At 45.7% G+C, this 26,136-nt stretch overlaps 1 protein-coding gene across 1 annotated transcript in view; it reads right to left on the reverse strand.

Moving 5' to 3' along the window:
• ZNF407 (zinc finger protein 407) overlaps nucleotides 1-26,136 on the reverse strand; it is a 1,019,576-nt gene that overhangs the window by 237,068 nt on the left and 756,372 nt on the right. Inside the window, exon 8 of the mRNA XM_063923352.1 lies at nucleotides 20,855-21,033. Coding sequence (XP_063779422.1) covers nucleotides 20,855-21,033 — 179 coding nt within the window. The remainder of the gene's footprint in view (nucleotides 1-20,854; nucleotides 21,034-26,136) is intronic.

The following is a 26,136-nucleotide window of genomic DNA, read 5'->3' on the forward strand; positions in this document are numbered from 1 at the left end:
CAGCACTCCCTTAACAAAAGTCTGAACTTCAGGCAGTGAAGCCAGTTCTCTTTGAAAGAAAATCGATAGAGCCGAAATCTGGACTTTAATGGAACCCAACTTTAGGCCCATAGTCACCCCTGACTGTAGGAAGTGCAGGAAACGGCCCAGCTGAAATTCTTCCGTTGGGGCCTTCCTGGCCTCACACCACGCAACATATTTTCGCCAAATGCGGTGATAATGGTTCGCGGTCACTTCTTTCCTAGCTTTTTTCAGTGTAGGAATGACTTCCTCCGGAACGCCCTTTTCCTTCAGGATCCGGTGTTCAACCGCCATGCCGTCAAACGCAGCCGCGGTAAGTCTTGGAACAGACAGGGCCCCTGCTGCAGCAGGTCCTGTCTGAGCGGCAGAGGCCATGGGTCCTCTGAGATCATTTCTTGAAGTTCGGGGTACCAAGCTCTTCTTGGCCAATCCGGAACAATGAGTATAGTTCTTACTCCTCTTCTCCTTATTATCCTCAGTATCTTTGGTATGAGAGGAAGAGGAGGGAACACATAAACCGACCGGTACACCCACGGTGTCACTAGAGCGTCCACAGCTATCGCCTGAGGGTCTCTTGACCTGGCGCAATATCTTTCTAGCTTTTTGTTTAGGCGGGACGCCATCATGTCCACCTGTGGCCTTTCCCAACGGTTTACAATCAGTTGAAAGACTTCCGGATGAAGTCCCCACTCTCCCGGGTGGAGGTCGTGCCTGCTGAGGAAGTCTGCTTCCCAGTTGTCCACTCCCGGAATGAACACTGCTGACAGTGCTAACACGTGATTTTCAGCCAATCGGAGAATCCTTGTGGCTTCTGCCATCGCCGTCCTGCTTCTTGTGCCGCCCTGTCGGTTTACATGGGCGACTGCCGTGATGTTGTCTGACTGAATCAGTACCGGCTGGTTTTGAAGCAGGGGTTTTGCCTGACTGAGGGCATTGAAAATGGCCCTCAGTTCCAGAATATTTATGTGTAGGGAAGTCTCCTGACTCGACCATAGCCCTTGGAAGTTTCTTCCCTGTGTGACTGCCCCCCAGCCTCGAAGGCTGGCATCCGTGGTCACCAGGACCCAGTCCTGTATGCCGAATCTGCAGCCCTCTTGAAGATGAGCACTTTGCAGCCACCACAGCAGAGACACCCTGGTCCTTGGAGACAGGGTTATCAGCCGATGCATCTGAAGATGCGATCCGGACCACTTGTCCAACAGGTCCCACTAAAAGGTTCTTGCATGGAACCTGCCGAATGGAATTGCTTCGTAGGAAGCTACCATCTTTCCCAGGATCCGCGTGCAGTGATGCACGGACACCTGTTTTGGTTTTAGGAGGCCTATGACTAGAGATGACAGCTCCTTGGCCTTCTCCTCCGGGAGAAACACTTTTTTCTGTTCGGTGTCCAGAACCATCCCCAGGAACAGTAGACGTGTCGTAGGGACCAGCTGTGACGTCGGAATATTTAGAATCCAGCCGTGCTGTTGTAGCACCTCCCGAGATAGTGCTACCCCGACCAACAACTGCTCCCTGGACCTCGCCTTTATCAGGAGATCGTCCAAGTACGGGATAATTAAAACTCCCTTCTTTCGAAGGAGTATCATCATTTCGGCCATTACCTTGGTAAATACCCTCGGAGCCGTGGATAGACCAAACGGCAACGTCTGGAATTGGTAATGAGAATCCTGTACCACAAATCTGAGGTACTCCTGGTGAGGATGGTAAATGGGGACATGCAGGTAAGCATCCTTGATGTCCAGTGATACCATGTAATCCCCCTCGTCCAGGCTTGCAATAACCGCCCTGAGCGATTCCATCTTGAACTTGAATTTTTTTATATATGTGTTCAAGGATTTCAAATTTAAAATGGGTCTCACCGAACCGTCCGGTTTCGGTACCACAAATATTGTGGAATAGTAACCCCGTCCTTGTTGAAGTAGGGGCACTTTGACTATCACCTGCTGGGAATACAGCTTGTGAATTGCCGCTAGCACTGCCTCCCTGCCTGAGGGACTTGTTGGCAAGGCAGATTTGAGGAAACGGCGGGGGGGGAGACGTCTCGAATTCCAGCTTGTACCCCTGAGATACTACTTGAAGGATCCAGGGATCCACCCGTGAGCGAGCCCACTGATTGCTGAAGTTTTTGAGACGGGCCCCCACCGTACCTGGCTCCGCCTGTGGAGCCCCAGCGTCATGCTGTGGACTTGGAGGAAGCGGGGGAGGACTTTTGCTCCTGGGAACTGGCTGTATGCTGCAGCTTTTCCCCTCTACCTCTGCCTCTGGGCAGAAAGGACGCGCCTTTAACCCGCTTGCCCTTATGGGGCCGAAAGGACTGTACCTGATAATACGGTGCTTTCTTTGGCTGTGAGGGAACATGGGGTAAAAATGTAGACTTCCCAGCTGTTGCTGTGGAAACGAGGTCCGAGAGACCATCCCCGAACAACTCCTCACCCTTATAAGGCAAAACTTCCATGTGCCTTTTAGAATCTGCATCACCTGTCCACTGCCGAGTCCATAACCCTCTCCTGGCAGAAATGGACATTGCACTTATTTTAGATGGCAGCCGGCAAATATCCCTCTGTGCATCTCTCATGTATAAGACTGCGTCTTTAATATGCTCTACGGTTAGCAATATAGAGTCCCTGTCTAGGGTATCAATATTTTCCGACAGGGAATCTGACCACGCAGCTGCAGCACTGCACATCCATGCTGAAGCAATAGCTGGTCTCAGTATAATACCTGTGTGTGTATATACAGACTTCAGGATAGCCTCCTGCTTTCTATCAGTAGGTTCCTTTAGGGCGGCCGTATCCGGAGACGGTAGTGCCACCTTTTTTGATAAGCGTGTGAGCGCTTTATCCACCCTAGGGGATGCTTCCCAACGTGACCTATCCTCTGGCGGGAAAGGGTACGTCATTAGTAACCTTTTAGAAATTACCAGTTTCTTATCGGGGGAAGCCCACGCTTCTTCACACACTTCATTTAATTCCTCAGATGGAGGAAAAACTACTGGTAGTTTTTTCTCTCCAAACATAATACCCTTTTTTGTGGTACCTGGGGTAACATCAGAAATATGCAACACATTTTTCATTGCCTCAATCATGTAACGTGTGGCCCTATTGGAAGTTACATTAGTCTCCTCGTCGTCGACACTGGAGTCAGTATCCGTGTCGACATCTGTGTCTGCCATCTGAGGTAGCGGGCGTTTTAGAGCCCCTGATGGCTTTTGAGACGCCTGGGCAGGCACAGGCTGAGAAGCCGGCTGTCCCATATTTGGTATGTCGTCAAACCTTTTATGTAAGGAGTCGACACTGTCGCGTAATTCCTTCCACATAACCATCCACTCAGGTGTCGACCCCGCAGGGGGTGACATCACATTTATCGGCATCTGCTCCGCCTCCACGTAAGCCTCCTCCTCAAACATGTCGACACAGCCGTACCGACACACCGCACACACACAGGGAATGCTCTGACAGAGGACAGGACCCCACAAAGCCCTTTGGGGAGACAGAGAGAGAGTATGCCAGCACACACCAGAGCGCTATAATAATACAGGGATTAACTGAATTATTTCCCCTTATAGCTGCTATATAAGTTATACTGCGCCTAAATTTAGTGCCCCCCCTCTCTTTTTTACCCTTTGTAGCTTGATACTGCAGGGGAGAGCCAGGGAGCGATCCTTCCAGCGGAGCTGTGAGGGAAAAATGGCGCCAGTGTGCTGAGGGAGTTAGCCCCGCCCCTTTTTCGGTGGACTTTTCTCCCGCTTTTTTCAGGAATTCTGGCAGGGGTAATTTATCACATATATAGCCCTGGGACTATATATTGTGATGATTTGCCAGCCAAGGTGTTTATATTGCTGCTCAGGGCGCCCCCCCCCCCCCAGCGCCCTGCACCCATCAGTGACCAGAGTGTGAGGTGTGCATGAGGAGCAATGGCGCACAGCTGCAGTGCTGTGCGCTACCTTGTTGAAGACCGAGGTCTTCTGCCGCCGATTTTCCGGACCACTTCTTGCTTCTGGCTCTGTAAGGGGGACGGCGGCGCGGCTCCAGGACCGAACGATCGAGGTCCGGTCCTGTGTTCGATCCCTCTGGAGCTAATGGTGTCCAGTAGCCTAAGAAGCCCAAACTATCTCCAGTCAGGTAGGTTCGCTTCTTCTCCCCTTAGTCCCTCGCTGCAGTGAGTCTGTTGCCAGCAGATCTCACTGTAAAATAAAAAACCTAAAATATACTTTCTTTCTAGGAGCTCAGGAGAGCCCCTAGTGTGCATCCAGCTCAGCCGGGCACAAGATTCTAACTGAAGTCTGGAGGAGGGTCATAGTGGGAGGAGCCAGTGCACACCAGTTAGTCTAAAGCTTTCTTTTAGTTGTGCCCAGTCTCCTGCGGAGCCGCTATTCCCCATGGTCCTTACGGAGTCCCAGCATCCACTTAGGACGTCAGAGAAAATAAGTAGGAGATAACTCTTATCATAGTTGCCGACTTTCTGGCTGTTCCCTTTGGGAGACGACAGCCAGGACGGCACAGCATTGTACGGTTTGGGGGATACGTGGTTTCAAATAAGGGATAGGGAGGGATTACCGGCATTGTACAGCAGGGGGCGTAGCTTCTATTAAACGATTCAGTGCAAATCGCATCATCGATCACCCGGTCCACACACTTTACTTGGTAAGTGGGTGGCTGGGTGACGGGCAGCAGGCGGATCTGGAAGACTTGCCTCCTTTCCCAGGGGGCCAGAAGCTTCACCTGATTTTCAGGGAGCCTCCGGCCATTCCGGGAGAGTAGGAAAACATGACTTTAATAACAAAAGAAAAATGTACATCTTTAGCCAATTTATACATTTACCAAGTGCACCTAGATTTTACGTTTTAGTTTAGTACATACGATGTGTCCACATACATCCATCCTCATATCATGCCAAATACAGTAGCCATGGACTTTGCTACTTAGCTGTGCCTAAGCACTAATCCTATGTACTCATTTCACTATAAGCGAACGAAGATAAAAAAAACTGTGGAAAAAGTAGCACAATGGAGGAAAAATTGCCCAGCACAGGAATGGTGCCATGTGGTGTAAAAGGATAGTTGCATAAGGACACATCTGTATCTAATATTGGAATTAGTAAGTTAAATGTACTTGGCTACAAATGTAAAGGAATACGGTCATTAAGTCGACCACACTTAGGTTGACAGTCATTAGGTCGACCACTATTGCTTGACATGCATTAGGGCGACACAGTCACTAGGTCGACATGGAAAAAGGTCAACATGCGTGTTTTTTTTTACTTTTTCATACTTTACGTTCCACGTGGACTACGACTGGGAATAGTAACCTGTGCCGAGCGCAGTGGTAGCAGAGCGAGGTACCTTGCCCGAAGCATGGCAAGTGAAGCGAGCCATGTGAGGGAACAGGGTGCACTAATTGGGGTTCCCCGTCACTTTGCGATGAAAACGACAACAAAAAAAAAGCAAAAAAACTCATGTTGACCTTGTTCATGTCGACCTAGTCACTGTCGACACTATGACCCATACCCAATGTAAAGATGTGAGAGCAAGTAACTGTGCACCTTGGTAAAACCATGCTGCACTTCAGTTGGGGATATAAAATGTGCAGAGGAATGTATATTGTGATGTGTCCAACCTCAAATCTAAATTACAGTGTGTACAGTACTTAAATCGGTCCAGAATTTGTGGACTACATGTAAAAGCAGACAGTATTTACGATGAATGCAAATAAATAATAACTGTATCTTACACGCAACATGGTTTGTTCCAGATACAAAGTAACTAGCATTTTTTGTTTCCAACTCAGAATGAGCCTCACAGTGTTCCACATAAATGTAAACTACCAATGCTGGGTACAAACATTTAGCATTACCATTTCAGGACTTCCAGATTACAGTTTTCTTTGCTTAAAAACAGATTAAAACAGTCTCCTAAAATCTCATTCTCATTCACTGTATACTTGCTTTAACCTTTTGATCTATAATGAGTTTGTCTCTGGTCCACATTCTTGATTTTAAGTGCAATTTCTTGTGCCCTTTAGTATTTGTACCTAGCTGTGATTATTAATCATAACAAAAGCATCAGTCAGTGCTTAGTGGCAGATCCTGCCATCAAGCTACTCCTGTAAACATAGCACCACTGCATTCCGCGTTACGTTTAGGATTAAAATTGCTACATTTAAAGAACAATTACCTGCAAATAAGTGATCAAAATTAGCCCATCCTATATAATAAATGGCTGAGGCTGCTCCTCACCTCTGTTATGTGCACTGGCGGCCACTAGAGGCCACCCCACAAGCCTAAAGACTCCTTTGTGTGCTACAGGCTGTCACAGCTGAAAGTGAAAGCGACAATGAAGGGAGATGTTACAGCCTGCTGCTAATTAATGACTGTTTCGCTGCATATGGAGAGAGGGTGCTGGGCAAAGAGAAAGTGAAGCTAAGGCCAATACTTTGTTGTAATAATGCCTTATTTTTTAGATGTATTGCACACCCTGGAAACAAAATATAAAATAGTTATGCACAGAAAATGTGGGTTAAGTACAGCTAATGAGAAATATTTTAACCCAAATTCTTTTTACCTGAATCATCTAATTTTAGCCTTGATAAGTGTTTAATGTTAATGTTGATAAGTGTTTAATGTTAAATCAACTATAAACTACTTTCAATTTTATCTGTATATTATATAAATATGCTCCATATACCACATACTCTGCACCCCCTCCTCCATACACTATGCTGCAACCACAGGTTACTTGCTATCCCGGGACTCTGCAACAAGTAGCAGCAGTAACCAGAAAAAGGATGCCGGAACTACCAGATTGTCCCGCAGTGCTCAGAGCGAGGCAGCGGGGACACGTGTGGTCACTTACCGGCAGGGTGAGAAGGTGAATCGGTCCAGCAGGAAGGGGTGAGACCATGTGTGGGTGAGCAGTGCAGTGACCGGAAAAAGCAGGGGTAGGTGCTGGGGTTGCAGATGATGTGGGTGAGGAGGAGGCAGATAACCGGCTCAGCTGCTTTATATATTCTGTGCTCCGGCGGAGGGGTGGGGTCTTATGCTCGCACCTTTGACGGGAAGCAGTTAGCTGCCTGACGGATGGGATCCCAGCAGTCAGTATATACCGATGCCTGGATCCCGAAGGAGGACGCATACCCTGCGTCTAGATCCCGACGCCACACAGGATACTGGCAGCGTCACAATACCAACAGCCGGAATCCCGATCGTCCTGACAGTGGGATGCGCTGGCTCCCTGCCGCAAGAGGGGGGTTAGGTTTAGGCAGAAGAAGGTGGGTTAGGGTGCAGGGCCGAGAAGTTTAGGCACATAGAAGGGGAGGTTAGGCATCAAGCAGGAAGAGTCAGGTTTAGGCAGCGGGGAAGGTAGAGTTAGGGTTAGACACCACCCGGGAAGGTTAGGTTTAGGCACCCACAAGGAAGGGTAGGGTTAGGGTAGGGGGCTGAGGAGGATTAGGGGACTTTAGAGGGGGCTGTCGGGATTCTGATGGACGGGATGCCGCTGTCGGTATTCTGACCACCGGCATCACATACATCGGTAAATCATACTGAACTCCCTCCCACAGCCTGCACATGTCACGCCCAGACCCCTCCAGTCAGCTGCTGGTGGCTACTGGTGTTCGCTACCCCCCAGAGAGCTGCATGGGGACTGGTAAGCCTACACGTGCCAGTACTGGTATAGATAGTGCAGCATCATTATTGTCTGCCCATTATATCTATATATATTAGCTAATGCTACACACAGACACACTCTCAACATGTCAGAGGCCTGGCTCCTAGTAGCAAGGCTTCCAGAAACCCAGGCACCTCCTGTGTGAGTTGCGACCGCTCCCCCCATAATCTGGCCTTGGTGTCCATCATTTTGACAGGCTTTTAATTAGAAAATAAAATAAAATACCACTATGTCCGTCCCTACTGTGTCACATCTTTATGTTAAACCTTATACAGGTTGAGTATACCTTATCCAAAATTCTAAATCCCAAATCTGTGGGTCCCCTACTGAGATAATAATATAAATATTATATATTATTTTTATATATATATATATATATATATATATATATTTATAGATAATGTATATAATACATATGTCATTATCTCAGTAGGGGACCCAAAAAAATTGGGATTTTCAATTTTGGATAAGGGATACTCAACCTGTATATGCTAAAATGATGATGTAATACAGGTTGAGTATCCCATATCCAAATATTCCGAAATACGGAACATTCCGAAATACAGACTTTTTTGAGTGAGAGTGAGATAGTGAAACCTTTGTTTTTTGATGGCTCAATGTACACAAACTTTGTTTAATACACAAAGTTATTAAAACTATTGTATTAAATGACCTTCAGGCTGTGTGTATAAGGTGTATATGAAACATAAATTATTATAATAATAATAATAATAATAATAATAATAATAATTTTATTTATATAGCGCTCTTTCTCCCATAGGACTCAAGGCGCTTAACAGATACATAGCATAATATAGTACAGAAAATAATGAAGTACATTTTCAGAAAATACAGAAGCATGAAGATACTAAAAGGGACATTATGGAAATGCTTGAGTAAACAGAAAAGTCTTGAGTCTACTTTTGAAGGATCTATAGTTGGGGCCTCTCGCACTGTGCGGGGAAGTGAGTTCCATAGAGTCGGAGCCGCATGACTAAAAGCTCGACCCCCAGATGAATTACGGTAGATTCTAGGTACTGCTAAAAGTCCTTCATCTACAGATCGCAGTAATCGAGTGGGGCAGTATGGGGTCAGAAGCTGTTTCAGGTACCTTGGGCCTTGGTCATGTAATGCTTTGAAACTCAGTAAGCCAATCTTGAAGATGATTCGCCATCGTACAGGCAGCCAGTGAAGGGAGTAGAGGATGGGTGTTATGTGGCTAGAACGGGGCTGGTTGGTTAATAGCCTGGCAGCTGTGTTTTGCACCAGCTGTAAGCGCTGCAATTCTTTTGCTGGTAGACCAAGGTAGAGGGCATTACAGTAGTCTAAACGAGATGATACAAATGCATGTATGACTTTTGGCATATCATCTGAGGGAATTAAGTGCTTGATTCTGGCTATGTTCCTCAGGTGAAAGAATGAGGATTTGATTGTGGCTGATATCTGATGTTTAAGTGTCAAGCCACCATCCAGGACAACACCAAGATTCCGCACACGATCACTGGTCTGTAATTCTGAATCCCCGAGTGTAAGTCCAGTTGGTTGGCTATGCTGCAGTCTTGTCCTTTGATGTTGCGGTCGTATCATAAGGACCTCTGTTTTATCCGGGTTCAGTCGCAGCCAGCTGGCGCTCATCCACTCCTGTAGTTCAGCTAGACAGCCATTAAGGGTTGCTATTGGGTTATCAGTGCCCGGAGCAAAGGACAAGTACAGTTGTGTATCATCTGCATAGCAGTGGTAGACCAGGCCATGGCGCCTGATTATTTCGCCCAATGGGAGCATGTATACTGCAAAAAGCATGGGGGATAGTATAGAACCTTGTGGGACACCACATGGCAATGACACTGGTGGTGATGAGTATAATCCAGATGATACTCTCTGTGACCTGCCTGTGAGAAATTATTTGAACCATTTTAGGACTGTGCCATCCAGACCACAGAAATGTATCAGTCGCTCAATCAGAAGCCCGTGGTCCACGGTATCAAATGCTGCCGAGAGATCCAGAAGGATTAATATTGAACAGTCACCTCTGTCTTTTGCCATCAGAAGATCATTTAACACACACACCAGGGCTGTTTCAGTGCTATGTCTTCTCCTGAATCCTGATTGAAATGGATCATAAATATCATGGGTTGTCAGGCGGGTTTCCAGTTGATTTGCAACGACTTTCTCGATAACCTTTCCTAGGAAAGGAAGGTTTGATACCGGTCTGTAGTTGGTCATGCAGTCGGGATCTAAATTAGGTTTTTTAAGAAGCGGTCTAACAATTGCTTCCTTTAGGGGTCCAGGAAAAATGCCTGTCTGCAAAGAACATTGAACAATTTTTGTAAAGACAGGACCAATTATATCCATACAACCTATTAGAAGCTTGGTTTAGGCTGGGTCCAGATCACAGGTGGTGGGACGCAAAATCCGAGCAATTTCAGCAGTGTCCTTTACATCCACTGGATCAAAGCTGGTCCATGAAGGCAGGTAGCTTATATTGGCGGGCTTTGTAGTTTGGCACTCCTTTGATGGCACTGTGGAGATTCCAGCCCGGATGGTGGATATTTTATCTGCAAAGAAGTTTGCAAACTCGTTGCATCTTGCCTGGGAGAGGGTCTCATCAGTCTGCAGGCATGCTGGCTTGCAAAGCATCTCCACTGTGCGGAAAAGTTGAGCTGGCCTATTGTTTGCTGCTGTGATCTCATTTGACAGGAACTGTGCTTTCTTACGAGTGATTGTCGATTGATATTCTTCGTTATGTTTTATTAGTTTTATTTTGTCATCCACTAGGTTAGTCTTCCTCCATCGTCTTTCCAGTCTACGCCCCCTTTTCTTGAGCTCACTAACACTGTTGTCGAACCATGGAGCTTGACGTTGTGGTTTACGAGGTCTTAAACGCACAAGGGCGATAATATCAATTGCAGCCATAACATTCCTATTATAATAACGGACTAGGGAACAGGGATCTTCACAGGCACCCAGTATAGCAGAGAGATCCAGATTTGCTGCAAGAGCCTGGGGAGCCATACCCCTCCTTGGACGATACCTGGTCAACTCCACGGGCAGAGATCTTATTTGAGGGGTTTCAACTGAGAACCAGAGGGAGTAGTGGTCTGACCAGATGACTGGGTTTATTTTTAGGTCAGTGACTTCTAATCCAATCTGAAAGACGAGGTCGAGAGTGTGACCACTTTTATGTGTGGCAGAGGGAATGACCTGTGTGAAGCCAAGACCATTCATTGTGCACAGGAGGTCTTGGCCAAGGCGTGAGAGCTCATCATCCACCCATGCATTGAAATCCCCGAGGATGAGCCATCTTTGATGTTCCAGAACCAGGCCAGCAACAGTGTCTGCAATTTCTTGTAGAAATATCTTTCCATCTCCAGGTGGCCGGTAAATAAGAAGTACTCTGAAACCTAATCCTGTCGAACTCCGGGCAGCAATGCACTCAAATGAGTGAGTGGTTTCAATAGGGTGGACCCTAAGTTTAAGTTCTTTTTTGAAGCAGATAGCCACCCCGCCACCCCTGCGGTCCAGTCTTGGGTTGTGGATGACAGAGTAATTTGTTGGTACTGCAGCCTCCAATATAGGTGCTGCATTTTCATCTAGCCAGGTCTCTGTAATACAGGCTAGATCTGCAGATTCAATAAGGTCAGCAATTGTTGCAGTCTTGTTTCTTATAGATCTGGCATTACAAAGGACTGACCTGATTGGGCATACCAGAGGGCCTTCAGTTTTCTTTATGTTAAGTGCAGGAGCTCTGGGTATGGGGGTCACAAAGTGAGAGTAGACAGTTCTGTCCTTCCAAACACAGGGCCGTCTTTTGGGTATCACTTCTATTTGATTGTTCTTTGAGTATGGGGGTGAGCAGGTGGGCAAAGGACTTAGATGGTTACCGGGGGAAATACATTTCCGGCCTGCTCGCTTCCCACGAATGCGCCTGTGTTTTCTTTTTAAAATGCCAAGGGATTGGAGAATAGAAGCCTGTGATGGTGTGATAGGAACTGCAGAACGTGGTGGGCGGAGTGAAAGAATGAAGCTGGAATGTACACACACTTTGTTCAATGCACAAAGTTACAAAAAATATTGGCTAAAATTACCTTCTGGCTATGTGTATAAGGTGTATATGTAACAAAAATGCATTCTGTGCTTAGATTTAGGTCCTATCACCATGATATCTCATTATGGTATGCAATTATTCCAAAATACGGAAAAATCCGATATCCAAAATACCTCTGGTCCCAAGCATTTTGGATAAGGGATACTCAACCTGTAAAAGGTATGATGTAATAAATGTCTATTTAGAAAGTGAAAAACATTAATATAATTAAAATAAAGAGGATCAGTCATTGTGTGTGTTTGTTTTGTATATACGGTACAATCGAAATCAGTTTTAAATTTACACTTTGTAGAGATAGAAAGTTGCAGCGATACAATCTTTGAGTGCAATCGTCACCATTCTGCAAAATTAAATATTCTGTACAATTAACAATAGTTTAAACCTTCATTATGCAAAATAATATTGTAAAACCACAAATCTATTCTTAATTTCGCCAACTTCACGTGTATAAAAGATACTTCTTATGTGGTCAATATTAAATTGTAGAAAATATGTTTTGGTTTTTCCTTTTGTGGGGAGAGTGGAATAATAATATTTCCCAACAAAAAAGTTTGTACTTAATGTTTTTTTATCACAAGAGAATATGGGGTATATTCAATAACTGTCGGAAAGACGGCAGCTTCCAACAGTTGTAGGTCGGAAGGGGTTCCGACCTATTCATTAGGGCCCCGTTTATTCCGACAAGTCGGGAAACCCGACTTGTCGGAATGCTGTCGAAATGCACGCTGATCGGCGACTTCCGCCGCCAATAAATGTGCATTGTCGGAAGCGGGGCCAAACCCGACAGGTTTTAGCCCCAATTCCGACAATCTCAATCCGACTTTAAAAAAAGTCGGATTGAGATGAGGAGACTAGTGGTGCTGCGTCCCCCGGCCAGGCACCTCTCTCCCTGCAGCGCCTCCCCCCACTGCCGCAGACAAGTTACCCCGCTGCCAGCACCTCTCGCCGGCTTTGTTTTTTCAAACACTCCCTGAAAACGGTCAGTTGACATCCAGAAATGCCCACTTCATGTCAATCACTCTGCGGCCACCAGTGCGACTGAAAAGCTTCGCTAGACCTTGTGTGAAACTACATCGGCCGTTGGTAAAGTACGTCACGCCTGCGCATTGCGCCACATATGCCGTTTTTTTTGCCTCATCGCTGCGCAGCGAACATTTTCAGCTAGCGCTCAACTCAGAATGACCCCCGCTGTGCGCATGCGCACAGTGTCTATTCACAGGAGACAGAAGGTCTGGGGGCATTCCAGCAGCTCACAGAGCGCTGGGCATGCCCCCTCACTGACGGAAAATATGGGGGCGTAGCTCGCGATAGCGGCACTCATGCCAAGCCACGCCCCCTTTTTGAAGGTCACGCCCCCTTTCGGTCGCAAGAAGTCCCACCTGCTCCACTCCAAATGTTGGGAGGTATGGTATAGCAGAAGCCAGTGCCAATTTCTAATGGCAGAGGACGCACTCTCCAGTGGTCCCTGCAACACTGATAAGAGCTGCTGCTGAGGACTGTGCTGACCTTTTCTAAGGCAGTGCTGAATCTGAGAGACCTTTCACAAAATCGTGAGTTATCAATGGTGTAGAGGTTTTGTCAGGAGAGTAATTGAGTACATGTAACAGAGCTTCACTTTCACTTTAGTTACTGCATATACTGTGCCTAGCGTTTTACCATTGCTAACAGCGCTGATTGGGGCTAGTGTGATTATCCTCCTCCACTGCCCTTCTCTCCTGCCTGTCTTAACTCTCAGTCTCTCCTCTCACACTGTCCACTACACTACTGTGTTGTTTGTGTATCAGTGTGTTTTACCATGGCAGAGCTCTCTGGTTGCAACGGTGGCAAGAAGATGCAGAAATTCAAAGAGGGAGGTTACTATTAACTGGCGACATCCTGTTCGTGCCCGACCTGGACAAGTGGATCTCCCAGGTGACTAGGGGTAAGTCTACTATTCTTCCCTCAGCTGTGCCGGCCACTTGAAGGCCTTATTCCGGACCTTCTTTTCAGTCCTTTCGGGTCTCTGGAAGATTCAGAGGTCGTTCCAGAGGAGGGTCAGCACTTTCTCGTGGTTCCATAGAACGTGGCAGAGCCACAGCAACCTCTTCCCTCCAAGACTTCACGTCCACCATGACGGGTTTCCCTCTCACCTGGGGGACCCCCAGGGTCGGAGCTCGCCTGCGAGACTTCGGTATGTCTGGTATGGGACCTCAACACTCAGTGGTACAAGCTCGATTTCTGGTTCCATCCTCCTCCTCGTTTTTTCACCACCGGTTTGCCAGCTTCAGACGACAGGCGTGTCGTTTTACAGTAGGCTATAAATAAACTCCTGACAGCTCGAGTGTTGGTACCAGTCCACATACATCAGCTAAAAAGGGGTTCTACTCCTGTTTCTTTGTGGTTCCAAAGGCGTACAGCTCGGTCAGACCTATTCTGAACTTTAAGGATCTCTATCCTTTTTTTGAGAATTTTTGAGGTTCAATATAGAATCCCTTAATTTAATCATTGCAGGATTAGAGGGAAAAAAAGAGTTCCTAGTGTCCTTGGACATCAAGGACGCTTTCCTGCATATACCCATTTGACCACATTACCAGATGTATCTCGCCATTCGGGACTCACATCATCAGTTCCAGGCCTTACCCTTCGGCCTGCCTCAGCCCCTGGTGGGTTCACGAAGGTCATGGCGATAATGATGGCATTTCTAAAGACAAGGGGTATCACGATCATTTTCTACCTGGAAGGCTTCTTCCAGAAACCAATTATTCCAGCATAGGAGTGACTCACAGACTGTTTCTGGGTATGATCCAGGACATGGTGAGACAGAGGATCTTCATCCCTCAGGACAAGGTGAAAGCCATTCAGGATATGGTTCGGTTGGTCTTACAACACAGGCGAGTGTCGGTGCATTTCTGCATACGACTACTCGGGAGGATGGTGGCGGCCTTAGAAGCAATTCCTTACAGCCGTTTCCACTAAAGACCTTTTCGTCTGAATCTCCTATCTCACTGGTCGGGATCCCACTTGTATCTTTAACAGAGAGTGACATTGACCCCCAGAACTCAGATATCTCTACTCTGGTGGTTGACCTACCTACAGGACTAGAGGTTCAGAGTGTGGGATTGGACTCTCCTCATCACAGACGCAAGCCTGCGAGGGGGGGAGGGGGCAGTGACTCAGGACATCCACTTCCAACGCCGCTGGACTCCACAGGAAGCGGTGCTGCCTATAAACAACTTGGAACAGCAAGCAATGTTCTAGGCTTGCACATCACCTGTTGTGGGGCTGTCAGAGACCGGTCAGAGGACACCATGGCTTTGACGTACATAAACAACCAAGGCGGCACCTGAAGTTGAGCAGCAATGAGGGAGGTAAGCCGCATCCTTCTCTGGGCTGAGGAATACGCCTTGGCAATATGAGCAAAATTAATTCGCAGCGGGGACAAATGGGAGGCCGACTACCTAAGTCATCAGGACATAAATCCTGGGGAGTGGACTCTCGATCCTCAGGTGTTTCGACAACTGGTCCATTGATGGCCTTTAACATGGTGACCTTACAGCGTCCAGACAAATTAATCAACTGCTGCAGTATTGTTCTCGAACAAGGGACTAGGCAGCCGTAGCGGTAGATGCACTCACGTCATCCTGACACTTCCAGTTTATCTACCTGTTTAAGTTAGAAACATAGAATTTGTCAGCAGATAAGAACCACTTGGCCCATCTAGTCTGCCCCTTTTTTTTTTTTTATATTATTTTTATCTCTAACCTTATTTGATCCTTTATTTCTTTGTAAGGATATCCTTATGTCTATCCCATGCATGTTTAAATTGCTCTACTGTCTTAGCCTCTACCACCTCTGATGGGAGGCTATTCCACTTGTCCACTACCCTTTCTGCGAAATAATTTTTCCGCAAATTTCCCCTGAACCTCCCCCCCTCCAGTCTCAGTGCATGTCTTCGTGTCCGATTGCTTCTCTTCATTTGGAGAATGTTTCCCTCCTGGACTTTGTTAAAACCCTTGATATATTTGAAAGTTTCTATCATGTCCCCCCTTTCCCTTCTCTGCTCCAAACTATACATATTGAGATTTCTTTGTCTTTCTGGGTATGTTTTGTGATGTAGGCCATGCACCATTTTAGTTGCCCTCCTTTGTACAGTTTCTAATGTATTAATATCCTTTTGAAGATATGGTCTCCAGAACTGAATACAGTATTCTAGATGAGGCCGTACCAATGACCTATACAGTGGCATTATTACTTCTTTCTTTCTGCTGCTGATTCCTCTCCCAATGCAGCCAAGCATCTGACTAGCCTTCCTCATTGCCTTGTTACATTGCTTACCTGCCTTTAAGTCATCTGAAATAGTTGTTTCATTCTTACAGTCCTCGCTGTTTGAACCATTGGAGAAGGTGAAGTTGAAGTACCTATCATGGAAAGTGGTAATTCTTCTCGCCCTGGGTTGTGCCTGAAAAGTGTCGGATCTTCCAGGAAGATAGGGCCGAACTCCGCAAGGAAATGTCATTCCTTTCAAGGGCGGTCTCGGCTTGCCACATTAACCAACCTCTTGTGGTATTGGTTCTTCCAGAAGACTCTTCTGCTTCCAGATCTCTGGATGTTGTCAGGGCTCTCATGCTCTATGTGGACAGGACCGCTTCTCATTGGTAATCAGACTCATTGTTTGTCCTGTATAATGCCGCCCGACCTGGTTAGCCAGCATCAATGCAGACGCACAATGGATACGTCTGGCCATCAGACAGGCCTATGTGGCCTCATCCAGGGAGTCTCCAACTTCCATTACAGCGCATACTACACGCTCAGTGGGTCCCTCATGGGAAGCTACCCGCAGGGTTTCCATGGATCAACTTTGCCGAGCAGCCACTAGGTCCATCTGGCATACTTTTGTCCAGTTTTACCGGTTTAACAGGTTCGCGGCCTCTGCTTCGCAATATGGCCATGCTGTTTTGCAGGGTTTTCAGCACTCTCCCGCCTGTGTCAGGAGCTCTGGGACATCCTTAATGTACAAAGCACTCCAGTGTCCTCTAGTGGATGAAGGAGAAAACAGGATTTTGGCACTTACCGGTAAAATCCCTTTCTCCGATTCCACATGGGACATTGGGCGCCAGCCAGGGGCGTTTCAAGAGAGGAGGGGGCCTGTGTGCAGACTCTGGGTGGGCCTACTCCTCTTCACGGTGCTGTAAGCTCCAGCATTGTGCCGGAGTCTACTGCACATGCGCAGGTCTCTGGAAACATGGCACCCGCCATGGTCTGAATACAAATTTGGAACTGCGCATGCGTTGCGGACATTTTTGGTGGGATTTTTGCCATTGATGCAGCACCCATCACAGAACTCCGGAAGGGTGAGTATTAACACAACATGGGTGCAATGTGGGCCTCCCCGACCCAGGGGCCCATGTGCACTGCACACATTGCACCCATGATAGAAACGCTAATGACACCCACCCTGTGCTGTTCCTTCTTGCCATGGTTATTGTTATTATGTGTTTAACTTTAAGTTTCACACCTGTTCTATGTTGTGTTCGTTGTGTGTACTTGTTTCACTCCTCCTCTGAAGTTTACTCTTCCAGCTCTCCTCAGGCACGGTTTACTAATACTGGCTTGTAGGAGGGTTATAGAGGGGGACGAGCTAGTCACACTTCTAAATTCTTGAAGTGGCAGCTCTCACTTAGCACACACAATATATCCATTGTAAAGAGCACTCCAGTGTCCCCTGTGGAATCGGAGAAAGGGATTTACCGGTAAGTACCAAAATCCTGTTTTTTTCATTTTGGACTATTATACATAAATCTACTAATTTGTTTTGTTTTTTTCTCCCATTACAGCGCATACTACAGGTCTCAAGATATCTCTCCTCCCATATTTCTCACTGGCTTTCTCTGTCGCTATTTCCTCCTAAAAGCACTAGTTCGGTGATAACTAAGCATTTAAAGAGTATCCAATAAAATATGGTGTTTGAGTGTGTGTTTGAATATTGAACATTTATTGCAAACATATGAAGTGCATTACCACAATACCTGTCTCACTAAATGCAGGATGTATCATTACTTCTTTGCCAATCAACTCCCCCTCCTCTTATATACTTATTATGAAGTGCACAAATGACAAAATATGACAAGATCAGCCTGCAATTATAACCAACACAACCATTCAAGCAATAACGCAGCTGCTTCCGATATACAATACATTTTTTTGATTGACTCATTCATCTACTTTAAGAAGTTTGATTCTCAATTACAAGGAAAACGTTCTGAATTTTGCAGATTCAATTGAATATAGATTTCACTTTTCACCGGATAGTGTTTTCATTGAAAAGCACAGAAGAAACGCATAGCTTCTCACAAAACAGCATGAATGATAAACTGCCAATCAAACGGATTTGCTTTATACTGAGGCTATGTGACATGCACAGCTGTGACAAGAGTCAATCTCTATGAAACATTTCTAATGCTGACGAAAATGTCTCAGAATGGTGTGCTTAAATTACTCGTTTCATCAGGCAATCAAAAATAAACTGAAGGTTCATATGGAGTTCTCCAAACCTCTACATGCCAAGCCAGGCATAGTGCAATGCAATATACAATATATATGAACTTAAATCCAAATCCACTATGCACTATATACCTTTTCATCTTTTACATACTAACTGTATGCAAACTCTAGAAATGACTTGTAAATGGTAAAACAAAGTTCTTGTGAGCTCCATTCTTATATACAATATAAACTAGGACATTTTTTTTTTAGCTCCTCAAAATTTATTTTATGAATATAAGAGAAAATTTGATCCATCTCACCACAATGGACAGCTATCAAACCCTAGGAACCAAGGAGCATAATGGAGAATATTGATCAAAAGCAATTGGTTGGCTGGTTGGTACGAAAATCTGGTAATGTATGGGAGCAAACAATCGACCCCGTGCTCCAGAGGCGTAAATTAATCCCAGTCACCCGGAGGCAAGCTGGCCATTGGTGCCCCCCCCCCCCCCCTCTCCTTTAAAAACGGGAAAACAAATATGGTGTGCATGACTAGATGTGTATATATATATATATATATATATATATATATATATATATATATATATATATATATAGACACACACTGTATATCTATATACACACACAACTTACGGAATTGTATAGATAGCGCTCTCAGCCGGTCTACAGGGGAAGAGCCTGCAGTGAATTGTCAGGGCTTCAGCTACGCGGTGTGACAACAGCCAATGAGTTAGGGTCAGATTCTCTGCAGGGGTCAGCAGGGCTCCTGGGACAGAGCCGATTAACTCTGCAGCCAACTGTAGTTGTCCGGTTGGAAAGGTAATTTTTAGAGCGCAAACATAAATGACCAAGTACAGTAGCACACCAAAATGTGGAAGTGGCTTGTATTAATAATAACAATAAGACAAACTAGTTATGGATACAATAAAGTAAATGTACAAAGAAAATATTTCAGAGGATCAAGATAAGAAATGATCTCTCTACTGCAGGTTGGAATGTATGTTACCATAGGTTACTCTGTAGCAATGCAGAAAGTGAGCAGATTTCAACACCAGCTACAATAGCAACATTGCAAATGAGTGTTTCTAATAATGATAATGTCATGTCTTAATAATTCTAGAAACTATTTTACAGTATTATCAATAGCATACATCTCAACTTTCCTTCCAGGTGATCCGGGACAATGTGTGCGCAAGGTACCATATTGGGGGCATGGCTGTGTGTCAGAGTGCTCTCCCAACTGCAGGATATCATACCTCCCAACATCACCCTCTCCATGAGGGACAAAATGCTCTGCTTCTGGATTTTTCTCTTAATGTATGATTGCCGCACCTGTGTTGAACAGGTTAATGGATAAGAAAGGTGTTTCACCACAGGTGATGGCAATCATAAATTAAGAAGCAGAGTTTTCTGTCCCTCCTGGTGAGGGTCATGTTGGGAGGTATGGGACATTGCCTCCATGGGACAGTGCCAGAAAAGTGGGACTGTACTATACAAACAGGATGGTCAGTGCCCGTACCTCCTGGATTTGGCCATGCTCACCCACCCCACCTCCTACCTGGCTCCTACTCTGCTCTCGGCGGCCCTGGGTATGCAATATAGATCTTCAATATGGAATGCTCAGTAAGTAATCTTTCTAAAACTGGATATCACAACGAGTACGGACATGTGAGTCAATTTTTTTCCCGTGAACCTACAAATTTAATTGCATCTACCTTCTACAGTGGTGTGTTCACCCAGAAATGCACTTTGCAGACAATTAAGTGCACTTGTGAAAAAATGGAAACAGTGCGTTCCCGCTGTTGGTAACACAGCGGGAACACACTGTTTCCATTTTTTCACAAGTGCACTTAATTGTCTGCAAAGTGCATTTCTGGGTGAACACACCACTGTAGAAGGTAGATGCAATTAAATTTGTAGGTTCACGGAAAAAAAAAAGTAATTATCATTACACACATGGAAGCACTCTAGTACCACTCTGTTAATGAAACCCTATCATATGTCTCATTTATGGCTTAAATTAATTGTGAGCGGAAACTGGGTCTGCCTTCTTTATTATTTGTAAAGATTTTGTGTGTAGATCTGTCCCAGTAATAGTTAAGGAAAGTCTTTGTTTTCTCTATAAGAATCAAGTTATTTTGCGGAAAAGAAGGTACACGCCCACTTGGAGTTCACTGCACCTGTTCAGCCCTGTCTGTGATTTTAATAATCTCATTACACAAAATGAATCTTATTATTCAATAACTGGGCTCATTTGTGACCGGAGTCCACTTACTGTTTCGAGGTATATTCTTTCTAATTCATCCCACTGCAAATGGAATTCTTCTTACCCCCACAGGCCCCATATTGTTTGGCAAATCCATGTGCTTACCAATAAACCACTTGCATTTGTGAATTTGCAATTTTTCAAAGTCAGAAATTATCTTTAAAATCAAAGTTAAATTATCTGAAAAGCAAAGTTGTGCTGTAGTTTCAGTTTGAGGCACCTTTAAATGGTAAATTACCTTTATTCTCTGCAACATAATAATGGAGGTATAGAATGACATGTCAATTTAGAGCTATTATGGCTATTGCAGTCTTACCAGCATGAAGATATGCCAAGTCTGGGTTCTCGATGTCCAAATGTTGTTCTTTTAGGTGGTTTCGAAATTCCATCGGGGCATTGGTTCCGTAGCTACACTTAGGACAATTGTACATCTTCACTCCATCGTGCTTGCCAGTGTGTAAAATATGTTTGCGAACGTTTTCAGCACAGTTCGACCTAATATAATAAAATATCTCGTATTACATTGTTTCAACCTAAAGAACAGCTAAACTTAAATTACATATTAACGTTATACAAAAGCAGCAACTTATATTTACAGATGTATATGTGAATGTTCCCATACCATTAGAGAAGTGATTTATTTGATGCTGTATTCAGATGTACAATTACAACATTATCTGAAATATCACCAGTTCTGATATTCCCCTGATACCTTAACACATTATTAGAATAAATATAATTTATATATAGCACACCACCATACTATACAGTGCTATACAGAGAACATTTGAAATCAAACAGATCAGTCACTGCCTCACCGGAGCTTACAGTCTAAATTTTCTACCACAAACACGGAAACAGACACAGGCCCATTTTGTCAGCAGCCAATGCATAACCTACCAGTGTGCCTTTGGTCTGCAGGAGTAAACCCCCAAGCCCCCAGAGGAATCCCACACAAATACCATATAGCAGACAGACTCTACACAGAAATTAAACTTCTGAAACATATTAGCGGGTAATTATATTTGGTGTGTGTATGTAAATATATATATATATATATATATATATATATATATATATATATATATATATATACACACACACACACACACACACCTTTGCTACTTGCAAGTCACGGACTAGCCGCACAACACTAGCCTTCAATCAGATGAGGTGTGTCATGTATGCAAATCATTTACCAATAATATAGTACACCTACTACTACTACTACTACTACTACTACTACTACTACTACTAATAATAATAATAATAATAATCATCATTTAATACACAGATACATAACTGTGCCAGAATAGCTGTGCTATTATATTAACTAGCTATTTATTTACATTTATATGTAAGGGAAAGTATGGTAGCAAAGACAGGATGGCCAGACTCAGTGCAATCCACAATAACAACCAACAAGATGCATTGTAGGCAGATACCGCCCAAGATGCACAACTCAACTATAACATCACCAAGTGTATCCACTCGCCTTCTGACGACTCACCCGTTTCGGTGACCATACTGCCCCCATTATGGCATTATGGTGGTATTTCCAACTACCAGCATCTAAGGCACGTCATGCATCTCATGCCATATGGTGCAAAAAAACTAGGTGAATGAGAACACGTGTGTGTGTGTGTGTGTGTGTGTGTGTGTGTGTGTGTGTGTGTATACTGTATTGTATATTATATAGGATCTTAATACCTACCGGTATATTATTTTCTCTTAGTCCGTAGAGGATGCTGGGGACTCCAAAATGACCATGGGGTATAGACGGGATCCGCAGGAGACATGGGCACTTTAAGACTTTAAATGGGTGTGAACTGGCTCCTCCCTTTATGCAGCTCCTCCAGACCTCAGTTATAGGAACAGTGCCCAGGAAGAAGGACATTTCGAGGAAAAGGATTTTTGTTAACCAAGGGTGAGATACATACCAGCTCACACCACAACACACCGTACAACATGGCACTGAACTAAAACCAGTTAACAGCATGAACCAAAAAATCAGCAAAACGCTGATTGAAACCAAAAACACAACCTTTGTGTAACAAAAGCAATAACTATGAACAAGTACTGCAGATAGAGTCCGCACTGGGACGGGCGCCCAGCATCCTCTACAGACTAAGAGAAAAGGATTTACCGGTAGGTATTAAAATCCTATTTTCTCCTTCGTCTTAGGGGATGCTGGGAACTCCAAAAGGACCATGGGGTTTATACCAACGCTTCAGACCGGGCGGGAGAGTGCGGATGACTCTGCAGCACCGATTGAGCAAACATGAGGTCCTCATCAGCCAGGGTATCAAACTTGTAGAACTTAGCAAAGGTGTTTGAACCCGACCAAGTAGCTGCTCGGCAAAGTTGAACCGCCGAGACTCCTCGGGCAGCCACCCAAGATGAACCCACCTTTCTGGTAGAGTGGGCATTCACCGAATCCGGTAACGGCAATCCTGCCGTAGAATGAGCATGCCGAATCGTATCACAGCACGCAATAGTCTGCTTAGAAGCAGGAGCCCCAATTTTGTTGGGAGCATACAGGATAAACAGAGCCTCTGTTTTCCTAAAACGAGCTGTTCTGGCTACATAAATTTTCAAAGCTCTGACCACATCGAGAGACTTTGAAACAGCCAAGGCTTCAGTAGCCACAGGCACCACAATAGGTTGGTTTATGTGAAACGAAGAAACCACCTTTGGCAGAAATTGTTGACGAGTTCTCAATTCCGCTCTATCCTCATGGAAGATCAAATAGGGGCTCTTGTGAGACAAATCCGCTAACTCCGACACCCGCCTTGCGGACGCCAAGGCCAAAAGCATGACCACTTTCCAAGTGAGAAATTTTAACTCAACCTGTAGTAAAGGTTCAAACCAGTGTGACATAGGAAACTGCAACACCACGTTAAGGTCCCATGGTGCCACCGGGGGCACAAATGGAGGTTGGATGTGCAGCACTCCCTTCACGAAAGTCTGAACCTCTGGAAGGGTGGCCAATTCTTTTTGAAAGAAAATTGATAAGGCCGAAATCTGCACTTTAATGGAACCTAACTTTAGGCCCGCATCCACACCTGCTTGCAAAAAATGGAGAAAACGACCCGGCTGAAATTCATCCGTAGGAGCATTCTTGGATTCACACCAAGACACATATTTTCTCCAAATACGGTGATAATGCTTCACCGTTACTTCCTTTCTAGCTTTAAGCAGAGTGGGGATGACTTCACCGGGAATACCCTTCCGAGCTAGGATTTGGTGTTCAACCGCCACACCGTCAAACGCAACCGCGGTAAGTCTTGGAACACGCACGGCCCTTGCTGTAATAGGTCCTCTCTCAGAGGAAGAGGCCAGGGATCTCCTATGAGTAATTCCTGAAGATCCGGATACCAGGCCCTCCGTGGCCAATCTGGAACAATGAGTATCGCCTGAACCCTTGTTCTTCTTATGATCCTTATCACCTTTGGAATGAGAGGAAGTGGAGGGAACACATAGACCGACAAACACCCACGGTGTCACCAGGGCGTCCACTGCACTGGCTTGAGGGTCCCTCGACCTGGAACAATATCTCTGAAGCTTCTTGTTGAGGCGAGACGCCATCATGTCTATTTGAGGAATTCCCCAATGATTTGTCACTTCTGCAAAGACCTCTTGATGCAGATCCACTCTCCTGGATGAAGATCGTGTCTGCTGAGGAAGTCTGCTTCCCAGTTGTCCACGCCCGGAATGAAGACCGCTGACAGTGCGCTTGCATGTTTTTCCGCCCAGTGGAGAACTTTTGTGGCCTCTGCCATCACCGCTCTGCTCTTTGTTCCACCCTGGCGGTTTATGTACGCCACTGCTGTAATGTTGTCTGACTGAATCAGGACGGGCAGACCGCGAAGATGATGTTCCGCTTGTAGAAGGCCGTTGTAGATGGCTCTTAATTCCAGAAACGTTTATGTGCAGACAAGCTTCCTGGCTTGACCATTTTCCCTGGAAATTTTCCCCTTGTGTGACTGCTCCCCAGCCTCGGAGACTTGCATCTGTAGTCACCAGGACCCAGTCCTGGATCCCGAACCTGCGTCCCTCCAGGAGGTGCGAACTGTGGAGCCACCACAGGAGAGATACTCTGGTCCTGGAGGATAGGCTTATTTTCCGGTGCATGTGCAGGTGAGACCCGGTCCACTTGTCCAACAGGTCCCACTGAAACACCCTGGCATGGAACCTGCCAAACGGAATGGCTTCATATGCTGCCACCATCTTCCCCAGCACCCGTGTGCATTGATGAATCGTCACTCTTGCCGGTTTCAGAATCTCCTTGATCATGTACTGGATTTCCAGAGCTTTTTCTACTGGGAGAAAGACTCTCTGCAGTTCCGTGTCTAGGCTCATGCCCAAGAATGACAGCCGTGTTGTCGGAACCAACTGCGACTTTGGCAAATTTAGGAGCCAACCATGTTGTTGCAGGACTGTTAGGGAGAGCGCAACGTTTCTTAGTAACTGCTCCTTTGATCTCGCCTTTATTAGAAGATCGTCCAAGTACGGGATAATTGTGACACCCTGCTTGCGCAGGAGCACCATTATTTCCGCCATTACTTTGGTGAAAATCCTCGGAGCCGTGGAAAGACCAAACGGCAACGTCTGAAATTGGTAATGACAATCCTGAACAGCAAACCTCAGGTAAGCTTGATGTGGAGGAAATATTGGGACATGTAAGTAGGCATCTTTTATGTCGACTGACGCCCTAAAATCCCCACCTTCCAGACTGGAGATCACTGCTCGGAGAGAATCCATCTTGAATTTGAATTGTATTAGAAAGAAATTGAGGAATTTTAGGTTCAGAATCAGTCTGACCAACCCATCTGGTTTCGGGACCACGAACAGGCTTGAATAAAAACCTTCTCCCCGCTGTGACGGGGGGACCGTGACAATAACTTTCTGCAGACACAGCTTTTGTATCGCAGCGCATACTACTTACCTTTCCGGAAGAGAAGCTGGTAAGGCCGATTTGAAAAATCGGTGAGGGGGCACGTCTTGAAACTCCAGTTTGTACCCTTGGACCGCTATTTCTAGCACCCAAGGATCCAGGGCCGAACGAGACCAGATCTGACTGAAGAGTTGAAGACGTGCCCCCACCGGTGCGGACTCCAGCAGCGGAGCCCCAGCGTCATGTGGATTTGGCAGCGGCCGGGGAGGACTTCTGCTCTTGGGAGATTGCCCCAGCCGGCGACTTTTTACCCCTTCCCCTACCTCTAGCAGCAAGGAAGGAGGACCCTCGTCCTTTTTTGAATATATTAGACCGAAAGGACTGCATCTGATAAGGAGGCGTCTTCTTTTGTTGTGAAGGGACATACGGTAGAAAAGATGACTTACCCGCGGTAGCTGTAGATACCAGGTCCGCGAGGCCCTCACCAAACAAAACACCACCTCTATACGGCAGAGCCTCCATAGCCCTCTTAGAGTCGGCATCACCATTCCATTGATGAGTCCATAATGCTCTCCTAGCCGAGATTGCCATGGCATTGGCCCTTGATCCCAAGAGGCCAATATATGATAAGTTATCTGCCCACTTTTCAATTGCACTACTCTCCCATGCTGATGCCACTGCAGGTCTGAGCAGTGTACCCG

Source organism: Pseudophryne corroboree, chromosome 5 (assembly GCF_028390025.1).
Source record: "Pseudophryne corroboree isolate aPseCor3 chromosome 5, aPseCor3.hap2, whole genome shotgun sequence".
Lineage (NCBI taxonomy): Eukaryota > Metazoa > Chordata > Amphibia > Anura > Myobatrachidae > Pseudophryne > Pseudophryne corroboree.